Raw genomic sequence first — 24932 nt, forward strand, 5'->3', positions numbered from 1 at the left:
TCATGAGAAGTAGCAGGTGGTACTGGAATGGACACGGTCTTTGGAAGCTTATACAGGTTTGAATCAGACTCTGTGACGCATTAGTTATCTGATTCTGGAAAGTTCTTTAACCTCTTTTAAGCATCTGCTTGAGAAAACTGTAAACAAGGCTGTTAACAGTGTTGTGACAAGGACGATAAAGCACTGGGAAGGGCCTGGCTGAGTGACCCACTAACAGTCAGCAATAGAGTGAAGTGGGTAGGAGGGCAAGCTTGGCAGACTGACTGTGAGGGTTCCAGCCCTGGGCCCAAACCCCCGTAAGTATGTGAACATGACAAGTTATTTAATCTCTCTGTGACAATTGTCTATCTGCAGGCTAGAGATAAAATTAGGAACTCACATAAGAATAATACTGAGAGGAATAAATGAGCTGATATCTATAAAACATATAGCAAGCCCTCTGAAGTATGAATTGTGATTATGAAGTTAAGATAGCATTAAGCAAGGATTAATAGACTATGTAAGATGGGTGGGGAGTGGGAAGAAAGGACGGCTGGTGGGGAGGTCTTGTCGGGCTTGTCCTGGGAACATAGGGCACTGAGAGTCAAACAAAAAAGGCATAAAGTCCAACCTCCCAGTGATACACGGAGGCTCAAATAGTGGCAAACAGGTGCAGAGGTTATGTCTGCAGAGACCAAAGGTGGGGCTCAAGATAGGCAGGACAGAGCCAAGCATTTAGAGTGGGGCTAAGCTGGAACTGCAGGCAAGAGTTGGGGGCGGGCTGTGGCTCACTTCTGTGGGCCACCCAATTCATGGTATGTGGGTGAGAGAGGCTAGTTTAAGGGGCTGGAGAAAGTCCGACAAAAGGATGAACACAAAGAAGGAAACTGCAGGAGAGCTCGTATTCCAGTATTCCAGAAGGCGACAGTTCGGTCATATTAGTTCTTGTGTTTTATAATGAAAGATGTGTCCAGGCGAGAGGGAGTCATGATTTCCCAAACACTATTGCCAAATCTGTGAATTACAACATTTATTGCATTTTAACTCTTCATATTTGTAAGATGGTCAACTTTTCAAAACACGTTCACATCTCCTCGCCCATTGGTTAATCCCGACATCCCTTCTGTACAGTGAGGACAGTGCTGCCTAAAGAGGTTAAATTTACTGACATTGCCCAGCTACTGGAGACAGAGCTAAGTGGCAGCCTAGCCCCTAGACCCCCAGTACCTGCCCCACCCACCCCGGGCCACATGGCCAAATGTATCACCTTCAGCCACTGCAGAGCACTGGTAGGTGCTTGTGGTCCCGAACTAGAATAAATTTACAATCCAAACTTGAGATAGGTACCTTTTCTAATCCTGCAGAACCTCGGAGAAAGAAATTCCATTCAGCATCAGTTAAGTTTTCTTGCTGACGCATGATCTCAACACAGAGCATAAAGCTGTAGATGAGTTTATGCTGTTCAAAAAGTCCTCTTGAAACATTGACATAAGCAGTTAGAAGAGTTTGTTCCAGCAGTATTTCCAAGCGCTGCTGTAGATCATCTGTCCTTAGAGAAGTCTCGATTGTTGTATTGAACAACTGTGCGAAAGAGAGCTCTATCAATGTCTCTGATTTAATTCAATTTCTGTGGAGGAAAAAAAAAGTCCCTGCTCCTCACTCCCGCCCTTCAGGTCCCTGTATTCAGTGGCTAAATAGCAGCATAGGAGAGGACTACTGTACTATGAAAAAGTCCAGAATTCACCTGAAATTGATAAGTGATAGTTATTTTCTGCATTCCCCTTCCTCTCCCCATTTTTCAGAAATGAACCACTGCCAAACCCTTGACAATATACAAAAGGCATCATCTTGATGTGAAGCGGAACACAGGAAAATGGAGGTGAGCTGCCACCACCCGTTTTTTTCATATCCTTAATTTGGATTTGATAATCACTTTGGGGTGAGAGACAGAAGGGCAAGGTAAAGGTCCTGTGCTCTTGTTGGCACTCCCCCAAGATTGTTAGGATGTGGGAAGAATGGGCTAGGATTTTGCCAAAATTTAAGGGAAAGCCCTTGTTAATTCTCCCCAAAGTTTGGTTGACAAAGGGAAACAGAGGTGTTATTTAACACACTTAGAAGAAAAGAGGATTGAGCTTTCTTTAACAACCTGACAGGAAGCAGACAAGTTCAAAATCCAGTGAAGGTGTGACGCTTGCTGCCAAAATAAAACATGGCAAATCTTAATACACACTGGTAGCTGAGAGAAACTTTGGTGGTGAACAGAGGGTGCTACTGGGGATGCTGGGTAAGTTCTGCTGTATAATGGGTGATGCAAACTCTCTGTCTCCCCTGGAAATCTTTGGGTAAATTGACATTGCTTGCTCAAGTTTTGTGACATTGCATCTGCTCTCGGGAGAGATGGACTGCTGCCACAAAGAGGATGAGGGGTGAAAGTATCCTACTCATGAGAAATCTGATTCAACAGTGAATATGAGATGAAGAAGAGAGACCATACAAAAAACAAAAGTTGCACAGTAATATGGTGAGAGTGGGAAGCAACCAAGGACAGGAGAGCAGGGCATGTATGATTTGTCTAAAAAATATTGGGAGGGTGCGGTGAGGGGTTGGGATAGCCTGTTGTATAGAAAGTTCTGGGGAAAAAGATAGAGAAACCAATTCGCTTAAGGTCAGTGCTGTCAGAGACTTGAGATACAGCACAGTAAAAATCTAACAGGGGAAAGGAAGTTGGATAATTGTAGAGACAGTATAAAGAAACAGCATGGGGCTGTGAGTCTGAAAAGAAAAAAAAAATGCAGGCCAGAAAGAAAACCAACAAGCTAGTTAGCCAAGGAGGCCAAGAGAAAGTCTTTCTTTTCTTTCTCTGCAGTTTTCTGTGCATACTGGGCACTTGAGTGTTGAGAAGACATGGCAGGTGGAGTCTTGAACAGGTAAGTCTGAACCCAAGCTCCTAGAGGGTCTTACTTGATAACTAGACTCACGAACTGTCTGAGGCTAAAGTAACTCAATTGGGTTTAAAGGGAAGCCAAAGAAATAAAGTTCACTGACAAAACAATACACTTGCCTGTTTAAAGTATTTTAACGAATACTGGTACATAGGATCTATTTCTGAGAGGCTCGCAATAACAAAGTACATGACAGAGCCTTGAGTGGCTACCGGACGGTACTTCTCACGAGCGACGTTGATCATCATTTCAGTGGACTCGGCTTCCTTTAGCCTGATTTTAATGGCACCAGAAGTGATCTGAATAAAGATATGAAAACAAGTTCTTAAGGATCGCTTTTAAAAAAAAATGGTAGGATTTTTTGGAGTATATCTGGTTAGGTCTAGGAAAGAAATAAGGACACAGTGAATTAGTGATTATGATAATAAGGGGGTTCCCAGATAGAACGACTGAATCTCAGGTTTCTGTGACCTTCTTCTGACTGAGCTGACCTCTTTCCTTCCAGAACGTGGAATAGGCAGCCGGGAACAGGCAACACAAGAAGCCCTGACAAGCTGGAGCAGCACTTCTCTGAGACTCGACTCTGAATGACTTCTGGAAAGGAAGCACTAATACAGCACTCCCAGTTGCTCCCTGACTTCCCCATGAGCAGTTGTCAAATGATGTGGGGTTCGCATAACGGGAGAGGGTATAAAGGGAGAAGGGGCACCCATGAAACTGCCCCAAAGAGGAGGGTGGAGAGAGGCTGGAAGGGAGTGGTATCACATCCCACTCTGGAATCATAAGGAAGACTAAGATTCTCTTTCTTTCCCTAGTGTTCCCAGGTGTAGACATAAGGCAACCTGGGGATAGTAGCTGTTGTCTGTGAAGGGTTATAAAGCTAAGTTGTTGGAGATGGTTGCAAGGTCTTTGCTGTACTTTTGGTTTTCTGTTTTGGATTAGTGGCTCTGGGGAGCCCTTTGGTCAATGGGTTTTCTAAGGTTCCCTTCTCTGGCTCCCTCAGTCTGTCTCTATTGCTGCCTGTCTGTCCTCCTCTCCCAACCCCCATTTCTTTCAGCTGTGGATATTCCTCAGTTGGGAATTTGTCTCTAGAAAGTCAAAGGGTCTAGGTCAGGGGCCATGAAAAATCACTGTGGGAACTGCTGTTTAGTATTGGCTCTATTGAAAGGAGAGATAAAAGGGAGTCTGAACAAGCTTTCTGTCTAGACCCCACTGCCCAATAGAAACATAGTGTGAGCCACATATATAATTCTATCTTGTCTAAGCTTATTAAAAGTAAAGGAAACAAGTGAAATTAATTTTAACAATAATTTTACTTAGCCCAATAGAGCTCAATATATGTTGATTATATTAGCATTTAATCCCTTTAAAATTAACTGAGATTTTTAACTTTTTTTTTGGATGAAGTCTTTGAAATCTAGTGTGTATTTTACACTAACAACACATCTTAATTCAGGCTAGCCACATTTCAGGTGCTCAAGAGCCACATGTGGCTAGTGGCTAAGTTCTAGACTGTTGACCCCTGTCATCCAAGAGAGGGAAGGGAGGGACTCAGAGCTTTTTCCAGGAATCAAAGGCTCAAACTCTCTCTGTATTGACCACTTAGGAACCTGAGGGGACAAGAAAGGGTAGAGTTGAGTGGAAAACCTCAGTCTCAATATTGGACTCAACTAAAGCATTTACATATGAGTAGGAAAAAGAAAGTTGATATAGGAGCAGTTGGATCAAGGAGACCCACCTATAAACAATCCTTGGGGGAGCCCAAGGCCCTAATAATGAAGATCCAGGGCTAAAGAGAAAGCAACGTGGACTACTTTCTTCTTTTTGCCATAATATATATACACCTCAGTTGAGCTTAGTAACTACTTATAGATATTATGCCCAAGAGACTTGAGGCCTCAGCAGTGATTAGGGAATATGACATATATTATAAAATGAGGGCTCTGGGGGGCATCTGACTGGCTTAGTTGGAGGAGCATGTGACTCTTTTTTCAGGGTTGTGGGTTTGAGCCCCATGTTGGGTGTAGAGATTATTTAAAAAAAAAAAAACGAACCAACTTAAAATAAAATAAGGGCTCTGGGAATTTAAGGGAGTATAAACGATAGGCAGGAAGTGGTAGGAAATGCAGCCCAGGAACAATCAGTCCTATCCCTACCTGATAGAAAGGATATCTTCGAGGCAACTCCCTGCAGACACAGAAACCAGCTCACAGAGAAAGAAGGCAGTCAGAACACATGTAGCTACCTTACTCCCTACTGAAACCATGATACAATTATAGTAAAGGGATTTTTAAAAACAGTGCAAACCCACAAAGATAGGAAGAATGGAAGAGGAAATATCAATAAAATTTTGAGAACTGGAAAGCAGAGAGTAGAGTGGTAATGACTTAGCAGATGCAGGAAAATAGATTCCTAAGCTGGCAAAGGGAAAAGCCAAAAAGTCACCCAATTTGTAAAACAGAATCCCCATCAAAGGCTTAAGAATTTGTGGCATCCGACCACTGGAAGTGGGAAGGGCCTAAAATAAGAATCGGTTGATAGACTCCCAAGTCATCTCCCCACCAGGCAGGGGGTTGTCCCTTCCCCACTCTGACTGAAAAATAGAGGTTTCTTCCTTGGGGATATTAAAAGAAAGGAATTTTTGATGGAAGGAAGCCAGGGATAGTTGAGGGTCGGGTACCATAATGAAAACAAAGAGATTAGGGAAATGTATACACAATGGATACCAGGATACCTTAGCTCTTTTCCTGTCCTCAGCCCATAAAATACTTGCAGCCAGATCTTCATATTTCCAGGCAATGTAAACATTGGATATGTAACTATAATCAGAATATAAGTACAGTGGGAAGCTAGGGCATGGGAAGAGGGTGTGTGTGTGTGTGTGTGTGTGTGTGTACGTATGTGTGTGGTAAAAGTATAGACAACAGTGAATGGATAAAAGAAAAATTCAAGAAGTAGCAACATGAGTCTATTATTTAGAGAAAAGATGCAAAACCCCAAATAAAACAAACAAGAAGAACATAGCTGTTTTTACGGAGGAAGTCATGGGTGGTAGTGGTGGTGGTGGTGGGCATAGAGAAAGCAGGGAATGCTATCGCAAAACCTGTACAAATATTTCATTCCTTAAGCAATTTGCATGTAAAGCTTTGTTTGTTTATTTATTTATTTAGGGAGCATGAGTGGGAGGGGCAGAGGGAGAGGGAGAGAGGGAATCTCATGCAGACTCTGCACTAAGTGCGGAGCCCAATGAGGGTCTCGATCCCATGACCCTGAGATCATGACCTGAGATGAAATCAAGAGTCGGACCCTTAACTGACTGGGCCACCCAGGTGCCCCTCATGTAAAGCTTTGATAAATAAATAAATAAATAAATAAATAAATTGGTTAACCATTGATTTCCAGAAACTAAAAACCCAAGGAAGAATGAATGGAAAGAGGATAAAGAGACTGACAAACAAGCAAAGAGAGAAAAGAAATGGGAGACCCAGAATGAGATCTAAAGAGATGGTAGGATAGAAAGCAGTATCATTTCTGTCAATGAAAGACAAAGGTCATAAACTTCTGTACTCCATGTCAAAGGGTTTTTTTTTTTAGTAAATTACTTTGTTTCTCATGAATGGATGAAAATCATTTTATAGGTTTTATTTCCAGTATACTTTTAAAATTATGGTCTGAATGAGAAACAATTTAGTACAAGATTATATGTTTAATGTAAAACTTCATCTTACTCTTGTGACATTCTTATTGAGCACCAGTTATATACAGGGCACCATGGTTAGTCCTTGGAGAAGGAGTATCAAGCTGAACTAGTCACAGATTCAACACCAAATTGAACAGGCTAACATGAGATTTAAGACATGGGATTTGATAACGGTGACATAAGGTAAACATGTCAAGGGCTGTAAAAGAGGGTGAGGTAAGTTGCTACAGTTGTTCCAAGGAGGAAGAGATTAATTCCAGCTGGGCATACCCAGGGAGGCTTCCCGATGGAGGTGATACTAATGTGAATATAATTGCTTTTCCTTTCAACTTGTATCCTGTCTCAATTCTTTACATTACACACTTGAAAAAAAAATGCAGACAAGACAAGAGGAGCAGTTGTCTACAATTTACCTCCTCTTCCATTGTGGGGTGAGAGGCCCTGCTAGTTAGGCTCATTCTTGTGCAATGTTGGCAGCCCTGGTGTGGCTGCCATTCTTGCTATAAAAGACTTTGCAGGACCCTCAAAAGCGGCAGCTGTAACTTTTTGAAGCAATACACTTTCTATACATACTAAAAATATTTTACTTGCCTTTGAATCCTGGAGTGTGTCAATAAGTTCTTCATTGTCCAGAATATTTCCTTCCGATGTAAAGAGCATTCTCAGGATTTTCTCCTCGATAGTTTTCAGCTGGTTTTTGTCAGTGTTGATCCTAACAATGAGCTTGATTCTTTGTTCTTCCAACTCGGGTTTTTCGAGTCGTACCACATCACTGGAACCAAAATTTGAATACTTAAATTATGGCTTTATCAGTGCCCTGAAGTTGCTTCTATTTTTCTTTGCTACTTAGCTGAGTACTAATGCTACTAGCCAAGTCCTAGTGCATAAGGCCCCTCTTTGCTGGGTTTACAAGGTGGCTATTCACTGAATTACATGTTACTTCTGATTCTTTATGTTGTATTTCAAAACTGACACCCTACCACAGTCCCCATAGCTTCTGCTCATCTTCTCTTCGGAAAACCTGCTCAGTGCTTGATCCCCCTAATCATTCAATTTCTGTATCTAATGCTTGCTTGTACCAGGCTGAAAATGGTGCCTGGAATATTCTTTTTATGGGAGATTCTGAAATCCCACCACCTCCATGAAGTGAGTCTTGCCTGGGTCTAATAAAGGGGCTTTACATCCAGCTCCACCCCTGTCAAAACATGTGAACTTAGATCTCCCTTCATTTGTGCTTTCATAATCCCAGTCCTATGTTTGCAGGAACTAATCTTTATTAAGCATCACTCTGTGCCAGGCACCCTGCTCAGAGTTTTATGCGGATTCTCTTGTAATTCTTTGAATGCTCCTGTGAGGTAGGCACTGTGGTTACCACCCCAGCTTGCAGATGAGGGAATAGACCCTAGTGGGTCACTTCCTGAGCTCACGTGGCTCTGAGAGGCAGAGCTGGGCTTGCACCTGGCTTCGCTGACTCCAGGGCACGTGCTTTACCTGCTAGAATGAACAGCCTCATTGTTCATTTTTATGTACATACCGAGTTTAGAAACTTTGAAAGTTATTATATGAACACCATAAGAAATCATCATCTCAAGTTCATTTGTTTAAAATTTTTTTTCAGAAGAGAGGAGCATAAACTAGAACCCAGAGATTCTGTATCCTACACCGGAGGCTCAACATTCTTGCTTCCAAGGCACTTGTCTGTGTCCCTGCAGTCTAACAGGCTGACAGCTTGTGACACAACTAAGCGGAACTCCTCACGGGAGTGCACTGGTATGAAAACGGTTCAGCCATGTCCTTAGAACATGTCTGTAAAATGTGCTGAAATACCCTTTGTCTGGAAAGAAGTTAGCCTAGCAGAAACTAAGCAAGTTAGTGGCTGGCAGAATAGATTCCGAAAATAAACAAGGAAAACGAGACTTAAACTCAGTGATAATGGAATAAATCAGGATAATCTTGACCCAATTTTGACTTGACTCAATGAATCTGACGACTTATTTTGAACGTGGGTCTGAACAATCTTTTCCTTTAGAGTTAATGTAGTATATACACATACACATATACTCATGCACCGTATATAACGAGTTTTTAACCATATACATTTATTATTTCAATAAATCCTTAAAATTTTTTTGTCTCCTAAGCCTCTTGGCTAATTCTGATAATTACTATCAACAATTCATAATCTCATTTTTGGGAAGTAGAGATTTAATCAGAGAGTATCCTGAAGGAGGGTGTTTAAGTTTTTGAGGTGGACAGATGTAGGTACAATTAAGTACACCACGAAAACACCTGTAGACAAGTAAAACAGGAAAGCTCTCTTTGGGAGTTTTTCTCACAGGTACGGAGCAAAGCATCTCAAGGAACCATATGACGACTGACTTCATTCACTTACCCAAGATTGGAAACCCCAGTGAAGGGGAAGAGGCCGGGCTGGGCTGAAGGCCTAGCCCGAACCATGGTTGAGAATTAAGGGTATATCCCTGATCTCCTTGAGAAGACCGTGAACAAGATTGGCAGCTGCAACAGTGACAACAGATGAAGAACCTGGTCGTTTATTATCATCTTTATGACTGAGGACTCATGAGTGGTGCTTTCGCACATTAAAATGTTTTCTTTGTCACAATTTCTAAACAAAATATGAGGAAACTTTGCTTGCTTCCCTTCCCCTCCCCCCACTTTTTTTTTTCTTTTTACCTTAACAATTGATCCTCTAGACCTGATTTGGTTACGGTGAAATTGATGATGGTAACTTTAATGCACACCTGAAAGAGAAGCATAGATTTACATGAAAATGCTTAAGTTCAGATGAGTCAAATAAGAAGTGCTTTCTTTACTAGAACGGGGCCCATTATTACCCAGCTGGATGTCTCTCGGGTCTAATTGTGAACATACCCACACACCCACACACCCACCAAACATACTATGTCTTACAGAATCCTAATATGATTTTTCCCTGCAGTATGAATGACAGTCTTGTTCCTCACAGGCCACAGTTATAGAATCCTACATGGTGCTTAAGGAAAGGTGAGCCAGCAGAGGGTTAAAAAGATCAGGTTCTGATTCCAGGTACACCCTTTAGTGCATGTTGGACAAGCTACTCACCCCTGCTGAGCTTCAATTCCTGAGATTTAAAAATTGGGATAATAATAGTTATAACTCACAGGGTATTTGTGAAGACCAAATGAGGTAAGAAAATCACTCAGTTACAGTGACTTGTACATAGTTTGTCCTTGTTGAAAAGAAGTGATGACCGATAATAGAGCTTTAAACGTACTGTGTCATCAGAACATTTTTATGAAAAGTGATTGCTATAATATTCTGACATTACTAGAATCAGTTAACAGCAAAAAAAGAGTGTTTGAACATCCCATATTTTACATGTTATTCTTATTTAATCTTCACAACGAATCCTTGAAGTAGGCTTTATCTCCACTTTTTGGTTAATTGACCTGAGGATCCAGGACATGGAATAACTGACCCACGGTCACAGAGCTAGTGTTGGGTAAGGTGTGCGATGCTCCCTCCCCAAAGTTAAATAAGTGAGAAGGTTGTAAGTCATTGGCGCATCGGTCACTTTTCTAAACTTCACCATGGATCTTGCGACATGAGCTCTGGCAGTGACTGTGAAAATTATACCCCTCAAGGCTGACCTGGGCTTTTAGTGGCATTTCCCTCATCTTATTCAAGAAGTGTGTCCGTTTCATCTAACCTGAGCACAATTTAGTGAAGACAGTCAGCTAGGAGAAAATCGGTAACTAAAAGGAAAATGACACTATTTGGAATGGCATATGCAAGGGTTTTATTGTTTTGGGGATGGGGGGAGAGGTGAAGGAGTAATTCTGATATGTGAAGTTCCTTCCCTAATTGTGTGGGCCCTGTTGGAGAAAGGGAGACCTGCCACACTGGGAAGACCCTGTGGAGCGTGCGGCCATGCCTGCAGCTGTGGCAGCACCGGGAGACTGCAGGGGACGAGCAACCTCTTGGAGCCCCGTGCAGGAAAGGAGAAAGGAGACCCAGCTGCCTTCATTTCTGTTGCAACTGCCTTGGGCTCTGCAGCACAAGAGTAGTTCTTCCGGATCCTATTGTAGCTCAGGGACGTGTGTGGAAGTGAGGTTCACACAGATCCCCTTAAAGTCTAAGGGCATGAGGGATGCCCCTTCCTCCAGAACTCTAAGCACAGACACACTGGATGTTTGAGTCATCACTCTCTAATGGTGACAGTCACCAGAGTTTTCAAGCTGGCAACTTCTTTATTTGGGCCTTTATGCCACGGGCATTTGCAAATGTTAATATTGGCATGTCCCCCTCTCCCCACAGACTCTCTGTGAAGCCCTGGTTCATTTATGAGCCACAGCAAGAGGAGCACAAATGGCCTTGAACTGAAGGAGGGAGAAGAGTGATTAGAAGGGAGTGCTGCTCTGTGCTGTGCAAGCAGCCGTGGGCCGGGAGGGAGATGGAGAGAGAGCGCTGAGGAGGTGCGCAGGGCCGCGGACAGGGCAGCACCTAGGGACGGGGTGGGGAGGGACTCAAGTCCAACTGAATGGCGAGCGGAAGGGCAACTAGAATCAGAATCAGGACGCAGAAGAGAAGCAAGAGTGGAGGACAGTGGAAGGAAGGGGGATGGCAGAGCAGAGGGGAAAGGGGGAGCTGGGAGAGGGCCCACCAAATGTCAGAGACCGTCACATGTAATAGTCCACTCGGGCTGGGATTCCAGACCAGCAGCTCATACCTCAGGCAGGTAATGGGGATTTGGCAATTTGGTTGTCATATAGAACCTAAAGTTTTTGTCATAATCAATGTCTGAATCTCCAAGGTGAATGAGCAGCCGTCCACCACTCATGAAAGTCTGCTTCAAGAGAATGGGTTCTAGAGCTGGATCCAAGGTTTCTTTAAGCTTGAAAGTTAAAATAGAATACAAAAAAAAAAAAGCCATTAAAATGGATGGTATCAATTTCTCTGAATTCCTTAGGCCTCCAAATTTACTTTGAATGAGCAATTTTCCAGTGATCTGATAGATATTTCTCTTACTATGCACTCACTACCTCTAACGGTGTATATTTTCCAGTGGTTATCTTATCGGTGGTCTAAGAAAATATGATCATGTGAAGGCAATATAGATGGTTAGACTAATTGTACATACCATTCTTCCCCATAAGGAAGAATCTGAGAAAGGCCGGTCTCTGCAGGTGGCCCTTCGGCAGGACCCAGACAAATGATCTGTTCACTCTCATGGTTGTTCTAAGGCAAGTGATGACAGTCTACAGCCTGAAGGCCAAATCCTGCCCTCTGTGACCTGTTTTTGTATGGCTCTTAAGCTAAAAATGATTTTTCACCCTGTTAAAGGGTTATAAAAACAAAACCCTAAACCCAAACCAAAATGAAGAAGAATATTTGTTTGAATAATATTTGTACAGGGACTGTATGTGGCCTAAAAAAACTAAAATATCTGGCTCTTAACAGAAAAAGTTTGTGGACCTCTATTTTGTATGATAGTTATTTTCTTTCCCTCAAAGCAAATTTGACTGTTGGCAAGAACTTGGGCCTGCCAACACTGTTGTCGGACCCCATGACAAACATCCTTATGTCAGCATGGGTGTGATGGGGGTCCATGGCCCAGGAGCTGTCAAAATTTGATTGTAATCCATAGTTAACAAATCTATTTCATACTGTGACATGATACCCAAGAATGTAAATAAAAGTTTATGAGATAAAATTTCCATTCCCACCTATGATACAATTTTGTGTTCTTAAAAATCTATTCTATTTCATTAAAAAATGCTGGTTGAGACCGACTAACTCCATTTCACACCCACGAATAGGTGGAGAGGAAGTTGGAAAATACTGCTTTACAAATGTAAAAAGCAGCTAGGTGCATGTTAATGACTCCAAGTCACAGAAAGCAGGACAGGTCTGGTCAGAGTAGCCTGTTCTGGCTGGGGTGCTGACCAGGGCCCAGCCCCTGCTCCCAAAAGCACTCAGCTACAGTTATAAGGCCCTGCCATCCAGGGGCAGAACGTCATAGAAAGTCTTTTGTGCCCTGCCTTGAGAGAAGAAATTCTCCCAGGACCTCCCGTGTTACAAAGTAAACCGGGGCTTAAGAATCCAGTTTGGGCTGTGGAAAGAGCCAAGATGTCCATCGACAGATGAATGGATAAATAAGATGTGGTATATATACACAATGGAATATTATGCAGCCATCAAAAGGAATGAGATCTTGCCATTTGCAACGACGTGGATGGAACTGGAGGGTGTTATGCTTAGTGAAATAAGTCAATCAGAGAAAGACATGTATCATATGACCTCACTGATATGAAGAATTCTTAATCTCAGGAAATAAACTGAGTGTTACTGGAGTGGTTGGGGGTGGGAGGGATGGGGTGGCTGGGTGATAGACATTGGGGAGGGTATGTGCTATGGTGAGCACTGTGAATTGTGCAAGAGTGTTGAATCACAGATCTGTACTTCTGAAACAAATAACGCAACATATTTTAAGAAAAAAGAAAAAGAAGATAACAGGAGGGGAAGAATGAAGGGGAGTAAGTCAGAGGGGGAGACGAACCATGAGAGATGATGGACTCTGAAAAACAAACTGAGGGTTCTAGAGGGGAGGAGGGTAGGGGGATGGGTTAGCCTGGTGATAGGTGTTAAAGAGGGCACATTCTGCATGGAGCACTGGGTGTTATGAACAAACAATGAATCATGGAACACTACATCAAAAACTAATGATGTAATATATGGTGATTAACATAACAATAAAAAAATTTAAAACAAAGTTAAAAAAAAAAAGAATCCAGTTTGGGGCTAACATAACTGCACCAAAGGTTTGGGGAGACTTTTCCCTCCCCTGTAACATCAGGGTTTGAGTGAGGGCCTGGGACCCACTACAGAACCTTTCCTATGTTGGTTGGTCAAGGCTAGAAGGGTAGAGAATAATATTTATGCCCACCAGAATGTTTTGCTGGCTTCCCGTCATCAGCATGTGTAGACAGTTCCTCCTGGCCCCAGGGCTCTGCTGCTCTGCACTTTCATGGCAGCTAACCATCAAGAGCCACAACGGGACTAAGAATCAGCAGTGTCAGAAAACAGCCCATCCCACTAACACCAAAACCATGTCTGGAATCAGAAAAATCATTCAGTCAACGGATTGCTCCCCACGTGATAGTGCACTGTTTAAGGAGCAAAGCGATCGGTTTGAACAACTTGCGATGGGTTTGAACAACTTGCAAAATGGAGCTGATTGGTGTCTCTAGCATGATGCAGGCATGGCCCGTATAGGATTCCATACATGGTCTGAAAGTTGGGGATGAACCAAAGAAAAGTGAAAAGCAAACCTCTTCCAGCAAGACGGGTAAACCAAGTCGGATTGAATTTTCGAGTGTACGTAAGAAATTACTATCCGTAAGCTTAATGATCTTTAAACCACTCTTGCTTTCTTTATTCCTTATCCAACGGTTTGCCTGTTTGAGAAAGCACAGAGCAGGACATTGGACTTAGAGTTTTATAAATGACTAGCAAATGAAAGTTTTTAGAGTAAAGTTTAGAAATTTTGTTCAATTTAGAAACAGGTTTGAAAGATGAAAACGATAAAATATTACCCCCCTGCAAATAAAAAACACCTTTTAAACTCGTGTTTGGAATTCTTCCTTTTATTCAAATTTGAAACAAATGAAGAAGAGACACATCTAGGGAAAAAGCCCATCCTTAATGTATTCAAGCTTGTCTTGCTGGCTCTGACAACAGCTCCCTTTTCCAAACCCCACTTAGAACAGTATAATCCATGGACTTAGGAGTCAGATAATAGGATTCTCTAAATTCCAGGCAGGTTTGCCCTAAAACCCATCCTACCCTGACTTCATTCTGACTCTTCAGACCTTTTAGGAACAAGAACTATATAGGAAGGGTGACTGGGTGGCTCAGTCGTTAAGTGTCTGCCTTCGGCTCAGGTCACGATCCCGGGGTCCTGGGATCGAGCCCGGCATCAGGCTCCCTGCTCGGCATGAAGCCTTCTTCTCCCTCTCCCACTCCCCCTGCTTGTATTCCTTCTCTTGCTGTCTCTCTCTCTCTGTCAAATAAATAAATAAAATCTTAAAAAAAAAAGAACTTTATAGGAATGAATTTCTACTCCCACAGAAAATAGAAAACTAATGGTCAACCCCATAAATAAAACCAATCAAAATCAAGTACGCAGAGCAGTTGGACTCTTCTTCCCTTTCACCTCCTGCCTCCACAAAATGAGGAACTTGGACTAGAATACATTTTTTTAAAGGTTTATTTATTTATTTGAGAGAGAGAAAATGTGAGTGAGGGAGAGAGAGAAGCTCAAGCATACTCCCTGCTGAGTACAGAGCCCAACTCGGGGCTTGAGATCAAGCCCCCAAGATCATGACCTGAGCCTAAACCAAGAGTCAGACATTTAACTGACTGAGCCACCCAGGTGCCCTTTGGACTAGAAGACTGCTAAACTCCCGTCTAGGTCTAAATCCCCAACATCTTACAAGTGTCTTTGAGTTCACTTTTGGAATTTGGAACGGACAGCATAACAGCAAGCAGGGCTAGGAGCCTGCTCTCTGTCTGAAGCACTTGTTACGCACCTGATCCTGGGGATCAATCATCAGAGGCCACCGTCTCCCTTGAGTAACCAAGATGCCATTTTCTGTTGATATTATGTCACGGGGCAGCCCATCAGTGTTCCACTGCCGTATTTCATAGGGATCTCCAAGAATGTTAATGAGACTGAAGGAAGGATTGATTGGGATCTCCAGAGACAGACAGTCCTGGATCCAATATTCTATAAGCTGTGGGAGGAGGAAAGCTTATTTGTATAGAGTCAGGAACACTTGGTAAATGAGGATACATACAAAATGTCATGGTATCAAGTAAGTTCTAGTGGTCTCCACATGCACCCTGGCATCAAAGCATAGGACACAAGAAGTGGATTGACAATCAGATCTGGGGCCTAGAACCATACCATAAACTAGCGGTGACTTTGGGCATATCACTCCCCATGTCTGAACCTGTTTTCTCATGTATAAATGACAAATGTTATTACAGTAGTCTTCAACCAGGGGTGTATTGTCCCTATTGGGAGAGTCTGGAAGCATGTGGAGAAGTCTGGGGTTATCACAATGACTGTGGGTGCTACTAGCAATGAGTTGATGGGGCAGAGGATGTTGGCAGGTTACCTCCTTCAGTGAATGGGACAGTCCAAAAGCACCACTGGCACTGCTCACATGGCACCAGATGACCCCTGAGCTTCTGTTGAGTCTACGAGTCCTATACTAACTAGGTTTTATAACTCAAGGGCAAGAATGAAGCCTTTTCAGGAAGGCATTTCATAAAAATGGCCTGAAAAAATCTCTCCAAATAATTTCATTTACTGCTCCTTCCCATTGCCTAGCCCTTTGTAGCAGTCTCTCCAATTCAGAAAACTTCACCCTGGCTGACTTGAAAGATTTATTTATTTATTTGAGAGAGAGAGAGAGAGAGAGAGAGCATGGACATGGGCGGGGGGTGCAGAGGGAGAGAATCTCAAGCAGACTCCGGCTGAATGTAGAGCCTGATGTGGGACTCAATCTCATGACCCTGAGATCATGACCTGAGCCGAAGTTGGGAATCGGCCACTTAACGGACTGAGCCACCCAGGTGCCCCCATCCTGGCTGACTTTAGATGCCACTTCTGATCTTAAGTTGGCGGGGACTCCCTGCCCTTTTTCTTCCCCCAGGTTCTTGAGCTGTATAAGGAAGTGATGACTAACTTTCTAAGGCAGGAAAGGAAAGGAAGGAATGTGTTAAGGAAATCCTAGGGGTAGACCATTGCTGGCTGATGGGGGAGCTGGAGGGCTGTGGAGTGTATAAATAAGTTTCCATCATGGAGAACCTTCACAGTGGAGAGCCTCCCTCTAAACTCAGGAAAATGATCCCCCCTACCCTGCCTCTGCCAGTTTCAGCTGCTTCTCACCACTCCTCACAGAAAGTGAGTTTACTCACCGATTGCCTATACTGGGCTGTGAAGGCCCCATAATAGGCAACACAAGCTGCTGCTATAAACACATTCCCAATGATATTTGATATCTCCTCATTGAATTTTTCGATGCTTTCTTCCCATCGAACTTGCTCATCTCCTAATGAAGCCGTCAGCTTTCCAGCACGTATCAGACGTGCTTTGGTCAGGGCCATAGTCTTTGCTAGAAAATTTTAAGAAAATCAAATTATGTTATTCAGTATTTTCCTAAAATATAAGATGTTTATTCACCTGCTTTTGCTTAGAGTGGCACTGGCATTATTTAGCTAATGATGTCAATACATCTCTATGAAACCTCATACCAATTCAGTGTTATTTCCCGTTCCAGAAGCAAGTCCAAGTTTGCCTCTTCCAAGCAAACAGCTCCTTTTTGATACTCCATTACTCGGGCTGAAGATAGCTCTCTCTGTGTCTGTGTAGTATTTATATTCTGGATCAAATTCATATGTCAAATCGCGTTGTAATGGGACATGCCCCAACAAGCCTTCTGCACAGGAGTTGAATGTATGCCATATACATAGATCTAATCTTACATTAGGCTAGTGCAGTACCTCCGTGGAAATATGTTCTACATGTTGAATGGAAGCTGAGATCTGACTGCCTGAAAACTCCTTCTACTTTTAAAAATCAGGTATCTCCTTGTGGTATAAATATATAATGGAATATTACTCAGCCATCAGAAAGGATGAATACTTACCATTTGCAACGACATGGATGGAACTGGAGGGTATTATGCTGAGTGAAATAAGTCAATCAGAGAAAGATATGTATCATATAGTTTCACTCATATGTGAAATATAAGAACCAGGGCAGAGGATCATAGGGGAAGGGGGGGAAAACCGAATGGGAAGTCATCAGAGAGGGAGAAAAACCATGGGAGACTCTTTTTTTTTTTAAAGATTATTTATTTATTTATTTGAGAGAGAGAGCAGAGCGAGAGAGAATACGAGTGGGGGTAGGGTCAGAAGGAAAGGGAGAAGCAGGCTCCCTGCTGAGCAAGGAGCCCGATGCAGGGCTCGACTCCAGGACTCTGGGATCATGACCTGAACCGAGGCAGATGCTTAACCGACTGAGCCACCCAGGCGCCCACAGTGAGAGACTCTTAACTGCAGGAAACAAACTGAGGGTTGCTGGAGGGAGGTGGGTGGGGGACGGGGTAACTGGGTGATGGACATAAAGAGGGCACGTGATGTGATGAGCCCTGGGTGATATGTAGCTGATGAATTACTGAACTCTGCATCTAAAGCTAATGATGTACTATATGTTGGCTCATTGCATTAAAAAAAAAATCAGGCATCTCCTGACCACCATACATTTTATGAGTTACTCACCTAGACCTTCTTTCTCATTCACACCTTTGTCATATTCATCTTGTAAGGCTTGTATTTGATCTTCTACTTGCTTTAGTAATGCTTGCTTTTCTCTCAAAGTGGCCATAGTAATATCAAGTTCAGCCTAATAAAATCAAATAATTATTTAAAATGAAAATCCAAGGTCCCCAAAGAAAATAAAAAAGGAGAACATAAATTCTTTTTTTAAAATGTATTTTTAAAATAGGATTTATGTTCTCTTTTTCATGTCTCAAAATATTTTGATTTGGTATATAAAGTTAAAACAAATTAAAGTTTTTAAAATATAAGAAGAGAAGCACAACAGCACAAAACAAAACAAGAAACAAAGCCCAATAAAATAAATCATAGAAGGAATAGAGAAACAGATGTACCCTTGCACATTAATCCCAAAGCATTTGGGATTAATTAGTTACTCCAATGGATTAACTTTAAATGATGAAATAAATGAAAGATTCACTCAACTGGGAAAACAAATCTTTCCTAGCGAGTTCTCTAGAGCAGGGGTCTGCAAACCAAATTCAGCCTGCTGCCTGTTTTTGTACAGCTAGCAAACTAAGATTGGTTTTACATTTTTAAATGGTTGGGGAAAAAAAATCAAAAGAAGAATAATACTTCATGACACATGGTAATTGTATAAACTCAAATTCCTGTGTGCATAAATAAAGTGACATTGGAACACAGCCATGCTTACTCGTGTATTATTGATGGCAGTTCCTGTGCTGCAACAGCAGAGTTCAGGAACTGCAATGGAGACCAGATAACCAGCAAAACAAAATATTTACTCTCTGGGTCTTCATAGAAAAAGTTTGCCACCCCTGCTCTCGAGCCACTGTTCCTTTCAGTAACCCTATCCACTCAATGAGCATTCTTTGTTCTGCTTGGGACCTCACATCTGATTGGGGCTTAAGCTGGTTTTAGACCCTCAGATGACATCACGGAGTGTGGGAGTATTAGCAAATGCAACCCAGAGCATCACATGCTAGAGCTAAAAGGCACCTGAAAAATATCATTGGCCTGATGATATGACTATACTAAGGACTTATTTTCCTTTCATGCTGGGAAAGGGCTGATTTTAGAGGTCATTTCTGAAAGAATAATCTCCACCAGCTCTTTTTCTACAACAAAAACTAATTTTCAAGAACATTGTTACTATCTATGTTTTGCAAAGTCACAGGAGCTTGAATGATTAATGATCATGGCCTTTAATTATATAAAATATTGCAACACAAATGATGTACCTGTGCAGCATGGAGTTTTTGTCTCTTTGGTTCGACTTCTTTGACTACCCTAGAGTATAAATCCATCGCTCTTACCCACATGCACATGGATTTACATGCTCTGGAGACTTTCTCTACTTTTTCAGGCACAAAATCAGGATTGTTAATATACTTTTGGAGTTTTGCCAATATCTGAGGCTTTATGTTCTCCTTATCATATTCTAAAAGTCTTCTTAGAAAGTTAGAATCACCAAGAAGTTGCTTGGCTGTTGGCCAATCAGGCCTGAAAGACAGACATGATAAGTTAATAGCACTGTAATAAAGTAATTTAAGAACAAAAGAAATGTGTTCTTCTGAGAACATTAAGATATTATCCCAATCAGTGGGTAGTTTTAATCTTGATACTATAATCCCAGTCATTGGTAGTTAAGTACACTACAATTCCTGGGGAGACATTCCTGGATGACTAATGTTTCATCCAACCCAGTTTTGGTAGATAAAGGAATTACAAAATCAGAGTTTTAGAAGTGTAAGATATTACAGAAATAATAGTTTTATTTTTACAATGCCCTGGCACTCACTTGCCTTAGTTTAGGTCCTTAAAATCTCTTGCCAGGACACGACGATCACCTTCTACCTGGTTTTATGTCTCTCAGGCAACCCTGCTCCTTGTGAACTTCTGCCAGATTGATCTTTCTCACGGAAAAGCTGATTAGGTCGAAAATGTTAATGGTTCTCAGTCCCCTCTGACCCGGGCTTTCCATCTGTGCTTTGCAGAACTCCCTGGCTCCACTAAGGTGCTGGCCAGAGAGGGAGCAGGAAAGCTGGGTGGGGGTCCTCCGGGCCTTCTACCCTTGCTTGATCAGTTTTACATAGAAAAATTTCTTATAATTTTTATCGAAAAAAATTTGTATTACTAAAGAAGGTTTGAAAACTACATATCTCCAGGATGAAACACAAGACCTTGCATGCTGTCATCACTGCTCTCCTCCCCAGCCCCATCCCATTCCACGAGCATCAAAGGTCCCTGAGCTCTCCCCATAGTCTCACTCTCCACCTGAGGCATCATATCTCAAAAACCGGCTCACACCTCTCCATGAGCACTCTTTTTTTTGGAAGTCCTGATACTACGCAATTATCACATATCTTGAAATTACTATTTTTCATGTCTGTCTCCCCATTATCCTATATGTGCTTTAGGGAAGAGCTTTGTATCTTCCATCATCTAGCACAACAGATGTTCAAAGAAATGCTTGTTGAATCAATCTGTTGAATGACTGACCAAATCAGTAAGAAGGCAGAGAAGAGAATGAGCACATATAAATGAAAATGTAGAAAAATACCAAAGAAATTCCCCCACGCATTTTGGTAACACGTGATTATGGATGTACTCACTTGGCATTCAAGAGAATAGAAATCGCTTCCATAACAGTCATGACCATATCTGGGGGCTTTGTAAAAACTCTGATTTCCGATATGTCTGCTTTATCTAAGGAATCCAGGGCTTTATTAGCAGCATCAAGGGCAGGGAGAGCTTCTTCAAGGTCTCTCTGAGCATCATCGGCAATTGCTTGGGTTTCCTCAGCTTTCACTTTTGCTGTTGCTTCATCTTCCTGCACAATGCTACGGACCTAAACATTGAAACACGGCTGCTTAGGTGGTGTCAGTATTTGAATTTCAATGTTTAAAAACAAAGCCAATGATAATGCGTCATATTTGTCCCTCTGGATTATACCAACAATGAAAGAGTATTAGCTACAGTGCATTTTAGGCTCTCCTTTGTCCATCTCATGTAGGGTGATGGGATAACTGAGTTGAAGCTGTTAGAACAAACCATTCCTTCTTAGGAGATGAAGAGCTGCTGCTTTATTTTTGTTGGGGGTACTTTTCTCACCACTCTCTGTCCCACTCATTGTGTTCACTCATTCTCAGGGTGAGAACCAGGCTGATTCATTGAAGGTAGGTTGTTTACAACTTAAAAGCATTGTTAAAACTATCACTTAATTATTTTAAAGACATATAAAATTAAAAAAATCCAATCCCATGTCATGATATATAGGTGATCAGTTGGTGATCAAAACCTTTTCACCCACGATGTCAGGGTATGCATACCTGATCAGCATTTTCTTGATCTACTGCCAATTTGTCCATCAGGGCTTCAACATCTTGTGATTTTTGAAAAAGGACAGGTTCTAAAGCTGAAAGTTCTAATTTCATTTTATCTACTAGTACGTTTGTTTCTAATAGCTTGGTGAGACCGTTCTTCACCCGGTCACGTGCCTAGATGACAATAAAAATATCTATTATAATGAATATTGTAAACTATACGTTTCTTGGCATCTCTTACTCACGTACTAGAATTTTACATTTACAGAACTGGTAAATCAGTTTGTAATACTTAAAATTGTGAACAGACAGAAATCTTCAGGTAACAGAACTCTAGGAAATGACCATGACATTCACCACGGTGGGTGTAGATCCATGCCCCCTAGCCACAGTGGTTGGCATGTCACCGGACTGTGGGCTCACTGAGGAACCACATCATATTATTTTTATTCCCTTAGCTTGGTAGCTTGGTAGCTTGGTAGACTGTTGAATGAACGAGGGGTAGGTTCAGATAGGAATTTCTGGAGGCCACAGCTCTAGGAACTTGTTTCGTCAAGATGGGTGAGCAGAGCTAGGAACTTGTCAGTGATCTGGGGACTCAGCTCTGGTTGCTGCATCTGAACCCTACTTCAGAGTGGTAAGGAACTTCTGACTAGGATCAAAGAGGCAGTACCTAGAAGAAGGGGCAACCGGGAATAACTATTTTTTGAAGGTGAGTCAGAAAGCCTGGTTCAAATTGACAGGTTTCAAAATATCTATCAAGTTATTTTACAAAGCATGTATTTATTTACCAAGTAAAAATCCTCTGAAAAACATTAAAAATACCTTAATGGTCTATACTTCTATTTTAATTTTGATTAAAATGTTGACAATTTCAGCTCATGTTAATAGCCTGCTGATGGAGATCGTGATGGCAGCCACTCTTTCCTGAGCACCTCATAGGTGTCAGATCATATTCTAAGCCCTTCACAAACAGTATCTTATTTAAACTCCACAACAATCCAAGCGGTAGATGTAGAAATTTCTAAACCTTATTTTCTACTAAGACCTAGAAGTTACAAAATGTGCTCAGGGTTGTGCAGCAAGAAAGAGGCAGAACATAGGTTGTATATGGTCTGCCTGACACTGAAGCCCTTGCTCTTAATGGCAACTATGGACACACGTTAGGCCACCGAAACTCCATCTCTGCTGCTTAACAAAGGTTCTCCTCCTCATGAAATATTGCAGAGATGTCTAACTTACCGCCTCACTTTGATGCTGTTACAATGTCCGTCTCATTCTACAGAGGCACAGTTAGGTAAATGACAGTAGAAAAAATATACATGTCAAGGAAGGGGAAGGCCTCTTGGCCGACAGCATGAGACATTCTTTTCATCTTTTTGTCTGTCGCAGGTTGTCAAGGGCACATGTGGGGATGGAGAAGGCTCCAGCAGGTAAGGTGGCATGTAGAACTTCCGCTAGTTGTGGCAAGTTTTGAGTTCAAGCAAAAAAAAAAAAAAAAAAGTTTTTTTTATTGATAATATTATACTCACAGAAACCAACTGCTTCTTTTTCTCACTCAGCATAGTCAGGAAGAGATTGATGAGTTCCAAGTAGGAGGTAGGCGTTGTGTAGTACCGTCTGCGGAGCTCTGTGTAATAGCGTTCTGCCATAGTGGAGATGCTCAAGTGAACGTTCACGCACATGAGGGAAAGCTTTTCTTTCAGTTCTTCTTTTCCAGCATCCACGTTTGCGAAAAACGTCTTTGATACAGAAAGAAGTGCTTCTCTAGGCCACTGAAAATAAAGATATAATTTGGAAAGTCTGTTGCTCATTTCTATAATATACATTTTAACAAGTAAGAAAATGTGTTTCTCTGGACCTCTTCCTTGCTTTGTCCCCCCTTTTACCCAATGAATTCCTACTCATGTCTGTAATATGTAACGGATGGAATGGCTGTGTTCATTAGAGAGGGGTCTGGGGCTGCATTTTCTATCCCTAGCACAGTGTCTGGCACATGGAAGTTGTTGAGTCAGGATTTGTTAATTGAATGAATAAATGAATGGGTGTATTTAGAGTGACTCCATGAATAAAATCACATACATTACGAGGACCTCACGTCCTTACTCTGTTTATTATGCAGGTCCATTATTATAATCACTGTCCTCTTCACCTCTTCAACTTCTTTGCTCCTTTCTTGCTTCTCTGCACTCACTGGAACCTTAGCCAAATGCAATTCTCTGTTACCCCATGTCTGTGACTGTGTGGTCGAGCACGGCTAGAGAAAAACACACAACCTTGCCGCCTGGCCTCACTTTAACTTCGTGACAACTAGCTCAAGTGGGTTCTTAGAGCAGCCCAGAAAAGCTTCTATAGACTGCTAACACCTCCTCTTTCCACTTCATTCTCAGCTGATGACCTCGCTTCCCACATCACGAAAAGAAATAGAAGCAATGAAAACAGAATTCAGTGAGCTCTCACCCCCACATCTTCCCATCTCCCTGTTATCTGTGCTCATATAGTCTGCCCCCCGCTCCTATTCCTCTGGGGTATGCTGTGCATGCTCCCTGCCCGGGCCGACCCCTTTACTGATGACTCCATCCCATCTCGTCTTGCCTATTCAATGCCCTTGGCACAACTACACTTAAGTCTGTCTGCTGCTCCATCAATCTATTTCTTTTCTGGATCACTTCCATCGGCACACACGCATGCTATTTGTGTTTCCCACTTAAAAACACTTTTCTCTTAACCTCACATACCCTTGTAGCTACTACCCAGCTCTTGGTGTTCTTTTGGGGCAAAACTTCTTGAAAGAGTTGCCTCTGTTCACTGTCTCTGATTCCTCTCGTCTCTTCTCTCTTGAACCTTCTCCCCCTTCACTCCACTGAAACCAAGTTCTTGTCAAGATGACCAATAATTTCTACATTGCTAAATTCCATAGTCTCCTCTTCCTTTATAAATTCTGTTTAGCCTTTGTTAGGTCTTTATCATTGTCATCTCCTGTATATGAGTAAATTCCTAGCAGGGTTTAAAGCTAATGCAAGTACCCTTGAGTTATTTTTGGGCAATGTGTTACCCCTTTAAAATCAAGTGAATCCAGGGGCACCTGGGTGGCTCAGTTAGTTAAGCCTCTGACTCTTGATCTCAGCTCAGGTCTTGATCTCAGGGTCATGAGTTCAAGCCCCGTGTTGGACTCTGCCTTGGGCGTGGAGCCTACTTAAAAAAAAAAAAAAAATCAAGTGAATCCAGCTTCCCAGAGAGGTATCCTGGTATGTCACCAACCTGGACAAACCAATCAATAGTGCAGCAGTTCACAAGGGATGGAAACATCCGGCATCGGGACCGAAAGGCCTCCCCCACAGGGCTCATACAGAGAACAATGTGCAGCTTCTGACGGACTCTGCTGATAAAGTGCTGAAACACCTGACAAAAAGATATATTTCAATTAAAATAAGGGTGAAGTAACAATGAAAATAAGTGTTAGCTAATGCCTCTGGTCTACCAATACTAAATAAAAACATGTTAGTGTAGCAGATGCGTGAATTGTTTTGGTCAACCTCCATTCCAACCCCTCATGCAGTCTGGAAAGATTAAAAATGACATTTGGCAGACTCCATTGCAACTAGGATTCTGGAT

At 42.1% G+C, this 24932-nt stretch overlaps 1 protein-coding gene across 1 annotated transcript in view; it reads right to left on the bottom strand.

Moving 5' to 3' along the window:
- Positions 1-24932, bottom strand: part of DNAH6 (dynein axonemal heavy chain 6) — a 241149-nt gene that overhangs the window by 55897 nt on the left and 160320 nt on the right. The window contains exons 48-61 of the mRNA XM_073897471.1: positions 24579-24719; positions 22850-23092; positions 21324-21491; positions 20607-20842; positions 19233-19494; positions 17974-18097; positions 16609-16805; positions 15213-15416; positions 13953-14078; positions 11351-11515; positions 9316-9383; positions 7213-7393; positions 3041-3220; positions 1327-1560 (exon numbers count right to left, since the gene is read on the bottom strand). Coding sequence (XP_073753572.1) covers positions 1327-1560; positions 3041-3220; positions 7213-7393; positions 9316-9383; positions 11351-11515; positions 13953-14078; positions 15213-15416; positions 16609-16805; positions 17974-18097; positions 19233-19494; positions 20607-20842; positions 21324-21491; positions 22850-23092; positions 24579-24719 — 2529 coding nt within the window. The remainder of the gene's footprint in view (positions 1-1326; positions 1561-3040; positions 3221-7212; positions 7394-9315; positions 9384-11350; positions 11516-13952; positions 14079-15212; positions 15417-16608; positions 16806-17973; positions 18098-19232; positions 19495-20606; positions 20843-21323; positions 21492-22849; positions 23093-24578; positions 24720-24932) is intronic.

The sequence above is a fragment of the Callorhinus ursinus genome, unplaced genomic scaffold, assembly GCF_003265705.2.
Source record: "Callorhinus ursinus isolate GAN/ISIS: 27379988/994484 unplaced genomic scaffold, GSC_fseal_2.0 scaffold10, whole genome shotgun sequence".
NCBI lineage: Eukaryota > Metazoa > Chordata > Mammalia > Carnivora > Otariidae > Callorhinus > Callorhinus ursinus.